Source organism: Frieseomelitta varia, unplaced genomic scaffold (genome assembly GCF_011392965.1).
Source record: "Frieseomelitta varia isolate USP_RPSP 00005682 unplaced genomic scaffold, Fvar_1.2 scaffold_32, whole genome shotgun sequence".
In the NCBI taxonomy this organism is placed as follows: Eukaryota; Metazoa; Arthropoda; class Insecta; order Hymenoptera; family Apidae; genus Frieseomelitta; species Frieseomelitta varia.
Window position 1 is genome coordinate 216,576 of NW_025110057.1, and position 10,986 is coordinate 227,561.

Genomic DNA, 10,986 nt, shown 5'->3' on the forward strand with positions numbered 1-10,986 from the left:
ATCGTGTAGAATATTTCAGAAGGTTAGAATGGATAACTCTAAAGTTTCTTCGAACACGGTGGAATACACTAAAACCTCCCTTAGGTGAGTCTGTATTATTGATAGTGTTAATAATATAGCTGATAATGATAATAACCAACAACTAACGCGTGTAATTAGAAGACCATTCGTTGCACAAAAGAGGTTTCCTGACGGTCCAGTCACCAAAATTACTCAAAAAACGAGCGTTCCTCTCTTTACCTAGCCCGACAACCAGAAAAAAAACTTGGTCGCGCTATAGCGCGAGAAATTTTCAGAGAAACGAATCGCATCTTGCCCCGGGAGAAGTTCAAACGTTGACGAAGAGCTTCTTTTACTCTTCTGGTCAAACAGCGGAGCCGGAGGATCGGTTCAGCTGGGAGCGTGCGAAACACGGCTCTGTTCACACGAAAATTGTACTCTCCGCCTCCTCCCCCCTCCCGTGCATTTTTCACAAGCCCGCGAAGGATTTACAGCCTGCGAAACGGCGCATATTTGCCGGTGGAATTATGCTGACCATAGTTTTGTTCTTGTTAACACGGCGCAACTCGTCCATCCATCAAGTTCCGCGAGTTACGACGGTCTCTCCGGGAAAATATGTATCCGGGTTGGCGTTCCCGGCTGGAACCGTCTTTTCAACTCGACGTCGACGCTCCCCGCTCTTACGTTACGGCAATTTCAACGTCGAGACGAGCCATACTCGACGTTGGGCGCACCGCGCGAAATTATCCGGCGAAATTATCGCGGTACAAACTCGAGAGCCAAGGGTCGGAGGAGACCCCGAGTAAATTTTTCTACCGCACGGCCGCGAGCGTGAAAGTTCGCCCGCGAAATCGATCTGACGCGTAATATCGCTTACCGCGAATCCTCTCTCTCTCTCTCTCTCTCTCTCTCTCTTTCTTTCTTTCCCTTTCTCTGTCCCTTCCTACCAACAGGACTTATCACCGTGAAACTTTAATTTAATTTCGTCTCTGGGTCCCCTCATTTCCGTCCCGTTTCCCTCGTATCTCCTCATATTATTTCCCGAGTACGCCGGGATTTCGAACTTTAATCCCGACCAGCCGACGTAACTTTTCGGCCGGAATCCACGTATCTCGTCCCGGGGGCCGACTCGAGGCGGCAGCGAAATAAATCGTCGATAAGCCTCGCGTCTGCGGAAGTTCAATTGCCCCGTCCGGGCACCAGACTCTTTCCTTCACCTCCCACCTCCCTCCCTACGCTCTGCTCCTGCTTCGTGACACGCTTGTTTTCCGCGTTTTAATTAGAAGTCGCTTCCTCCGTCTCGCGGATCAAAAGTGGAACTTTTTTTTTTAATTCAGGAGGATCGAGGATCCGTGCTTCGGAGACAGTCGAAAGAGGAGTCGGAGGGAACCTTGATGATGGAACTTTTATGCGCAAAGTACTCGCGCGTTCGCGCACAGAGCGACGAGTAAAGTAAGGACGGACTGAAGAATTCGATTTTAATTAAATTTCAACTTTGTTCTCTCTGTCCTGATGCGTTCTCGTAACTCGGTAACGTACGGTGAGATTTTTATAATGAAAGAAAAGGACGTACGCAACGACAGTGTATCAACTTATTTCTGTGGTATTCCCAGTCTTCCATATGTTAATTAATAAACTGCGGATTTCTCTGTTCGTTTGTAGAAACTCTCGTAGTGTAAAATTGCACTGACGTGTATAATAATATCGATAATACGTGTGCAATATTAATATCACAATATTAACTGATTGTAATTGTTACAAATTATAGAAATAATACACGATACGTATATAATATATCCAAAGTACTTCCTATATGTTCTATTTTATAAATTATATCCCCACATAATTATTACAAACGATGCAAATAATACATAATACGTATATGTATGTGAAATATCTAAAGTATGAAACTTCCTACATGTTCTATTTTCTCAATATAGCACCGTACTTCCTATTTTGTTAATTATATCTGCACATATAAATAACACGCGACATGTATGTAAAATATCCAAAGTACTTCCTATATGTTTTATTTTTTTAATTATATCCCCATATACAAGTAACACACAATACGTACATATGTAAAATATCTAAAATTTAATACTTCCTATATGTTTTGTTCTCCTAATTATGTCCCCATATACAAATAACACACAACACGTATGTAAAGTTCAGCACCTTCTATATGCTCTATCCGCAGTTTATCAATGAATTCTCGTCGTTTATCAACGCGCGTGGAAAAATGCAAGATATACTCACGATTCCGATCGTCCGTCTGGTTCCTCTTGTGCTGCGTCTTGTGATGATGTCCACCGGGAACAGGTATCTGCTTCATGGCAACGAGATCGTGATGGTCGGCGTCGATCAGCGGGTTCTCCAACTGCGATTCGATCACCTCGAAACTGGTCGAGTTGTCCGGATGCGAGATGACCTTCACTGTAAACGAGCAAACGTAACGGAGCATGGAGGGAAAGCTTTGGCGGGTCTGATCGCGTTCATTCGATTCGACGCGTTTCCGTATAGCAGCGTGCGACTAAAGGGGAACCGCTCGTTCCTCGCGCGAAATCGAGCGACCTAGCTCCAAGCGGCGCAGAAAAAAACAGCTTTCTCGAAACTATTTTCGAAAATGTTCGCCGGCGTCGCTAGGTTAAAGGAGACCTTCTTAAAGATCGACAGACCTCAACCTCTTGCGCTGGCAACTGATTCGCGGACCATAACGGGTGACCGAACCGTATAAAATAATTCGTCGCTCTCTTTTTGAACTCGTCGGTACCGATATCACTGGACAGAAATTATCGAGAAGTAATAAATTTATTACTTGTTTCGTCTATACATAAATATATTCAAAACTGAGGAAATATTGTCATTTTGGCAGAAAAAATTCTCGACGTGCGTAGTACGTCATTCCCAGCGCAAGAGGTTAAATTTCGGGACGAAAGACCGATCGTCAAATTCCCACGCGCTCGTCGGACGTTCATTTCAACCTTAACGACGCGTTCACACGCGGAATTTTCAAATTTCATAGAAGACGTAAAACGAGGTAAAACGTCGGCTGATGTCCGTAAAAATTTCGCGTTCTACGAGAGTGCAATGGCAAGACACTGACGCATCTGATGGTCATAATCATAGATTCAGCGATCAGCAGTCAGATCGAGACGAATTTCTGCTGTTGTCAACGCGTCGCAAGGCAGGTTGCTGCGATCTTCCAGACAGTGGCGCCTGGTTTTAACAAATTAATGGGAAGCAGAGTCGACGCAACACGGTTTGGAAACGCTTGGAGAACAATCGGATCGATACGTAGTTCCGGCGTGGTCGATTCGATCTCGACAACTCGTTGCACTCTGCGCGACCTGGCGTCGAGTCGTCGCGAGTGCACGCGGCTGCGTTCGTCTGCGTTGTTCAAAGTAACGAGTCGCCCTCCCCCCCCCCACCCTCCCTGCGAACAGGTGCACAGGTCCAAGTTCAATTTTCAACGACGGGAAGTACAATCGACTGAAAAAGGTTAACAGTTTGGAAGTCGCGGAGACGGCGACTTGATACTTTTATTTTTTTTTTTTTTGTTGGCGGGCTAGAATACGCGAGCAACGACGCGACGGCGGCGGCGCTCGATTGGTCGAGGAGCCGCGATCGATGGTGTCTGGCGCACCTTGACACCGGTGTACGAACCTTGGTCGACGAACCCTTCGAAGGCCTCGCGGAGATCGAAGAGCCGGTCGACTGGTAGCGCGCCGATCCTGAACTCGTCATCGAGGTCGTCGTCGGCGCGATCGAAGATTGCCCGGTGCTCGTAGGTGGGCCTCGGTGCGAATTTCTTCGGCTGGACAAGGTCAGGCCTCTCGATTCGTTTCGTCTCGTCCACGGTAGGCGTTGGACGAGCCGGCGGCGGATAACTCGACCACGACGACGACGACGATGACAACGACGACGACGACGACGACGAAGACGAAGACGACGTCGCGGCGGACGGTGGTGCGGGTGGTGCAGGGTGGTACTGGTGGTGCTGGTGGTGCTGGTGATGGTGATGATGGTGCAGGTGCGCGTCATGCTCGCTTTGGGAGTGCCTTGGCTGCAGGTGCACTGTGCTGGAGGCACGATCATGCTTGGACAACGTGGAAGAAGAAGAAGAAGAAGAAGAAGAAAAAGAAGAAGAAGAAGAAGATGAAGAAGAAGATGATGATGATGATGATGATGAAGAAGAAGAAGATGACGATGACGAAGAAAAAGAAGAAGAGGAAGAAGAGGAAGAAGAAGAAGAAGAAGAGCCGCGATCATAGAAGCTCTCAGGTCCCTCCATTTCACGATCGTCCGCATCTTTCTCCCTGTACAGAGGCCGATGCTCGTCGTCGGTACCAGCACGAGCCTCCTGCCGGTTCTCGTGATCGGCACGAGGATCGTACGTTTCGACCACGAGGACACCGGGCCTGCCAGGCAACTCCGGTGCTTCCTGATGGCGGCCGTGCTGATGACGGTGGCCGTGCTGACGCCTCTGTCCCGGCTCCTGGACGTCGTACGTGCTCTCGTGGTCGTAGTACGAGGTGCGCGCGGCCCCGGGGAACAGAAAATAGGGGTACATACTGGTCGGTGGTAACCAGATCTCCTGGTAGCTCTCCTGCTGCGGGTCGAACGGATACAGGGCCGAGTCCGTGCCCGACAGGTCTATGGAGGTGGAGGAGGGCAGGAACTCTGTAACAGAGAAGCAGAGACGCGGACGAGAACGGGGTGAGTGGGGTGCGTGATCGCATCGGTACACGTGCACGGACGGGTTTCGCGTGCTACGTGCTACTCTTGTGGTCGTGGTGACACCGTGGTGATATCGTGACAGTGGGTGAGAGTTGTGAGACGGTGGTCAGAATTGGTTGGTAGTTGGTGAGGAACGCGTTTCTGAAAACCGAACACGGTGTTTGTTTCGCTGTCGTCGAAGAAACCAGCTGCGACGAAGAAACCAACCGCTCGTACGGAGTGTTACGAAAAGCTTTCAACGCTCGTTTCGAGAGCATCCCGTACCTACCGTTGGCTTCTTGACGAACTTGAAACTGAACTCGCAAAATTGACGACGCTTGTCTTCAGAACGAAGAACAGTTGTTCTTTCAGGAAACACGCGGCATGAACTTTGGGTTAACCAGCAAATTACTCCAGCGACAAGCTCTCTGTCGGGTAGCATTATCGTCCCGCAGTCGTACCAAAAGCCGATCAACTTTGTGACGTGCAAAAAGAAGAATCTCTCCCCTCATCCTTCTATTTCTCTCTTTCTCTCTCTCTCTCTCTCTCTCTCTCTATCTATCTATCTTTCTCTGGAGAGATCGTTGCTCGAACTGGAGGCAGCTGCTCGCGAGAGGGCGTTTGCTTAGCCCGTTTGTCGTCGGCCGGAGTTGGCAAGGAACGGCAGCAAAAGGAACCTCCAAGTCTCTCGTCGATTCCGATTACGTCCTGGTTCGTTTAACCCTGTACTCCCTTCTGGCGTTTCTTCTTCTTCTTGATCTTTACCTGGAATCTTTGCCACGCGGCGACGCAGGTCCACGCGGAACCAGACCAAGCGAAACGAAAATATTCGCTTCACCAGAAGAGTCTACCCCCTTGGTATACAGTTCGTGGGTTCGTGCTGCACGAAGTGTTCATCCGTGTGCGGTGCCGCGTGCTGCGAAGTTTAAAGGGCAGCTTCGGCTCTTCTTCTACAACGTTGAAAGGTCTCCTTTACGCTTCAGCATCGAAATAGAAGAATTGAAAAGGGGTCGGCGGTTAGGGTTAGGTCAAAAGGCCAAGCATGGATAGCTGGAACGTGGCTTCTCTTAACGGACGATGAGTTTTTCGTCATTCGACGTTTCTATCGTTGATAAATATCACGCCACGCTGTCGAAGAAACAGAAACAGAAAAAGTGAGCGAGAGACGATTTTTCGTTCTTTTTTTTCTTTTTTCTTCCTCGCTGGAGTAATTTGTAGATTATTCCTGAACGGTTTCGTTACCTTTTTCTCGCTCTCTCGGATCTTCGCAGCGAACCTAGAGGAAATTCGATCCGGCGTTCGTTCGACAGTATTTAGATCGAAAAAAAAGAGGAGCAGAGAGGATCGAGTAGTGAGTCGAGTAACAGAGAGTAAAAGAGTCATGGTGGGCGATTAATCGACGGGCATGCGCATCCACAGACAGAATTAGAAAAATACGAGCATGCAGGCTGAGAACGTGCACGAAACGTCTATGAAAAATAAAAGAAACGAAAGGAAAAAAGAGAGAGAAAACAAAAAACGGAAAGAACACTCGTTGCTCGTGCAAAAATACAGCATGCGGTGCATAATCTCCTTTTGCGTTCGCGCCCGAAGGCTTTCTGCTTCTTATCCGCCCTCTTCCGTTCGCCAAACAAAACGCCAATCCTCCCGAACCGTCCATCGATTCGTAATTAATTACAAACCTGCTCCGTCGAAAAGAACAGGGTGCAGAAAGTAGGTAGCGTTCCGCTTTTATTTTGTTTGATGATTAACGATTAAACGTTTTCAGACGTCCCGATGCAGATTAAGTTACGAGCCACGCTAATTCCATCGGTTTCCTCTCGTATTTGCCGCTCGTGTTTCTTTCGCTTGTTATTTTTACTCGTCTGCTTGTTTATTGATAACGGAGCAGAGCGTCGTTAAACGAAAGTAAAACACGATCGTTAGACAAGGTGCAATAATAATTCATAAAAATGAAACTTTCTTTTGCGAGAAACGAAATGAAACGATAACCCCGCGGTTGTGTTTCCGTAAATAAAGAAACGAAAACGAGCGAAAGACGACGCAGAAGAAAATCGATGTGACGCGAGTGACGAAATGCCGGGAATAAAAATAACGCGATCAAAAGAAAACGGCAAAAGGCAAATATGGTAATTTTTGTCGACGTCGTCGGCCTCGCGTGTTCCTACCGATTCGAGATTTTCCCCTCCCCGTTCTCTCTCTCTCCCCCTTTCGAGAAAGGTGTTCGTGCTGACCCAGTTCGATTAGACGATCGAGGACGCGAAAAGCAAAGACCGAGCCCGAGGTGAGAAAGAACTCGCACTCGGAGATTGCGGCGGTTCGAGTGTAACCGGAAGAGGAAATCGTGCGAATCGATGGCGAAATGCGGGTCCTTCGGGCGGAATGCGTACTTAGGGGGTGCTCTGGTGCTCTCGTGCACACGTTCCTTCTCGTTCGAGGATCTCGAGGCTGGATCCAGAATTTCTCTCTCTCTCTCTCTCTCGTTTTCTTTCTTTATTCTCTCTCTCTCTCTCAATCTTTTCCATCGCCTCGCCTGATATCCGGCTGATGGCGATTTTTCGAGATCGCGACGCGCGTCCAGGATCATCGTCCCCCGTTCCTCTTGCAGCTCGCCTGGGCGATCGCGTCGTTTCACGACTATCGGCAAAGATACGATTTCACAATACGAGCAAACGTGGCAAAAAAAAAAAAAAAAAAAGATAAAAGAAACCGTGGTCGAATTGAAATCTCAAGACGGGGCGAGTTGGAAATCAGAATGCTCGGCATTGTTTCGATTTGGCTGGTTCGGTCGCAAACTTTCGCAAACGCGGCTGGCAAGATCCTCGTTTCACCTCGATTTCAATCACCCACGCGTGCGAAACGTGGCATCTCGAATCGACATCTTCGGGCGAAGTGAGTTACAAAATTGGACGCGGCGACTATCGAAACTTGTTGCGTTCCCGTCATCGTGGAAGTTTCGCAACGCGCGTAAACGAGAGTCTCCGTTGCAGCGGCGTTTAAGAAAAATCTGAGGATTCCCGGTTGCTCTTCTTCGCAAAAATTTCGATCTCCGTCTACTATCCATTGAACGACCGACGCGGATCGAAGCGACGGTGAATGAAAATCGCGTTCGCGACTTTTCTGCGCTCGGGCAACGGCAGACTGCGCGCGACGCAGCTCGACTCCTCGATGCTGAAACGTAGAAAATTGATTGCGCACCGATCACACCAGTCGTTCGTCGTCGTAATTTCCAGCAACGACGATCGGTTCTCTGATTGGCAGGGCCAAACTCACGGCACACTCGCAAGAGAAAGAAACCAAACACTTGCAAACGCCGCACATGCGCCTCGTGTGGCTAAGTGTAAGTATGTATATTTACTTACGTAGTTACGCTCTAAAACATGATCCCATTGCTTATTGCACCGTGTTTTAAGAGTCGCTAATCTGTTATTGCTCTCGATCGTGGACGGACGAGAGTTTCGAAGTTCTAGGCCAGGGACGAATCGTACAGAAATAGCGAAAAGTTTTGAAAAGCAGAAACTATTACTCGTGGATCTTGGCGACCATTTTGCGATGAAAATTGGAAAGAGTATCAAACATTTCTATCGCGATGATGATCAGGTACAGCGTCAACGATATTAAAATTGCAAAAAGTTGAGAGAGAATTTCATACTCTTTATTAACGAATGATGCTAAAATTTCTACCGTAAATATTCCCCGAATGTTGAATCTCTCGATTAGAAACTGTTAACAAATTACAGGAAGGAGAGAGTCGACGCGGCCTATCGCAACGGATGATCCTCGATCGCGATTGACAAAAGGGAGGGCCATATTTCCTTCTTTTTCTTTTTTTTCTTTTTGGCGGGCGAAAACGGATGAAAAGGGAGGGCCTAAAAATAACCGAGTCGAGTGTCATTAGACTCGAAGGTATGGAAGAAGAGACGTTGCTGGAAGGGAACGGGATTTCAGTGAAATTAAGGTCGAGCCTGCCACGCGATGAAATCCTTATCTACATCTCGATACCGGTGGCCTTTGGTTAATTAAGGAGAAAGGAGCTTATCCGAAGGAGGCTATAACGTCGTCCCACGAGCCTTAAACACCCGTGGTATCGCTGAGAGTAATTGCTCCGTCGAGCCTTTCCCATCGACGTCGACGCAACCGTGGGGAAAAGTAACGAGACCGGAAATCGTCTTCGCCGACTATTTCTGGCTTTTCGGGCTTGCTTGCGACAACACTTCTCCTCGCCGCGATCGTATTTCACCATCTTTACCCTTTACGGCGGTGAAATGAACTTGCAAACCCGGTTGCAAGTGGCACGCGGCGGCAACCTTTGCTCGTGAAATCGTCGGCAATTTGTGACAAGCTGAGATCTCACAAACGACTTTGTTCGAACCTTTTACGATTGTCGTGAATTTGCAAAGACAACGAAGCCTTTTGAGACTTTATCGAAATGTAACATTCCATGTACAATTCTTCACCGGGCAGCCTTCGCTTGAGATTTCATCTGATTTCGAAATAATAGTTGCGCTATGTGTTAGCAACAGTATTTGAAAATTTGTACAACCCTCCGGTGGCTCATTATGTGGTTCTAACTGCTGCGGTGGGACATTTATTTCCATTTACAAATTCGATGTAAATTATATGAATTCCAACTATCAAATTAAATGAAAATTGAAAGTCCACTTAACTCTACGGGTGTTATGCTTTTCCCTTGTTCCGCGATGCTTTATTGCAAAAGTTTAACATAAATACCCCTAACCCCCAAAGATTTATACTTTATAATCGTCAAGTTAGGACGTTAGAATTTGTTCCTGTTTTTAATAGTTTACTCTTCGAACGATTCTTTCAATTACTTTTGAAATCCATGTATAACAGTGCTTCTTCTACTTTCAACGTCATGGTTACATAGTTCAACTGTTTCCACTGTATCGCAATGGCCTAGTCCCATTAAATGATTAAACGAGCGATATTTAATTTTCGTTCGAGCAACGACACGTTGAAACTAGCCTCGCTAGTTACGATGCTTCGGTCCACGATCGACAGCAGGTTGATTTCGTTTTCTGGAGCGTACGCACATCGATCGAAGAAAAGGTAACAGACTAGAACAGAGCACGTCGGTAACAAGGTACAGACAAACACGTGTACAAAGGGAGGCAGTAAAAGGGGAGGCAGGTCGAGCCTCCCGACGAAATCGGACGACAAAGTAAAAGAGAAATTTGTAGAGTGTCGTGTAAGTACATGAAACAAGAGGAACGAAAAGAATGTTCAAACAATATACACACGTTTACTTCACAACACCAACAATCGTTTCCCACAAGGATGCGCTAAAGTAATATAGTTACGATTAACCAACGTCATCACGTATATAAATATATATGTACTCGTTCATTCAAGATTACAGTAAAGAAAAGAAAAAGAAAAAAAGAAAAAAAGGAAAACATAATTGACTCGTGGTCAATCGAGACAACGAAACAGAGAATAATAATAATAATAATAATAATAATAATAATAATAATAATAATAATAATAATAATGAGAGAAGCAAAGTAATAACTCTCGTGTGTACGCACTGTTACAGATGCCTGCGTATAATAGATCACGTTTACACGTACACATAGATATGTATAGATATATGTATATATATATAAATATATAGAAAAGTTAATACTGCGATCGCAGCGGGCTCGATTTCGTACTCACCAACGCACGGATTGTGATTCACCATCGAGAAGATCCTGTCGCAGCGTCTTTTCATGTGATTGTTCGGACAGATGCAGCCGAACATCGGCGACAGTCGTAACTGAGTCCAAGAATCGTGACAGGCGTTCCTGAAACACGGAAAACCAGGCGAGAACTTTTATTATTAAGTGATGATATAAATTTTTATACTTTATTTATAATATAGTTTATTTATAAATTTCTTAGATTCGATTCTGCCGATTAGAACTGGAATTGGAATCGAAACATCGGACAATCATGAGAAAATTATTAACATTTCATTCAGTATTAATTTTACGCGAGACTATAAATGGGAATATGAACCATCCTGACCTACTGAATCAAATTCAAATTTGATGTTCGCCGAAGATATTAAAAGAAGAGATATCCAATTCTACAGTTCTGGTCCACGACATCCGTCGAGCGAAATTAATAAATTTTATCTTTCAAAGTCGTATATTACTCTCGCAGTGTATATTATTCCATGTAAATTTGTTGAACGTTTACAGAACGATGAAATAAAAGCAGCTGTTTCTCGAAATGCAGCGAGCTTTTAAGAGATTAAATCGA

At 46.1% G+C, this 10,986-nt stretch overlaps 1 protein-coding gene across 1 annotated transcript in view; it reads right to left on the reverse strand.

Annotated features, from left to right (window-relative positions):
- The window catches only part of LOC122530001, a 77,974-nt gene extending 67,231 nt beyond the window's left edge, over nt 1-10,743 (reverse strand). Inside the window, exons 1-4 of the mRNA XM_043656598.1 lie at nt 10,715-10,743; nt 10,399-10,526; nt 3,667-4,683; nt 2,260-2,436 (exon numbers count right to left, since the gene is read on the reverse strand). Coding sequence (XP_043512533.1) covers nt 2,260-2,436; nt 3,667-4,683; nt 10,399-10,526; nt 10,715-10,743 — 1,351 coding nt within the window. The remainder of the gene's footprint in view (nt 1-2,259; nt 2,437-3,666; nt 4,684-10,398; nt 10,527-10,714) is intronic.
- Nucleotides 10,744-10,986: the final 243 nt, after the last annotated feature.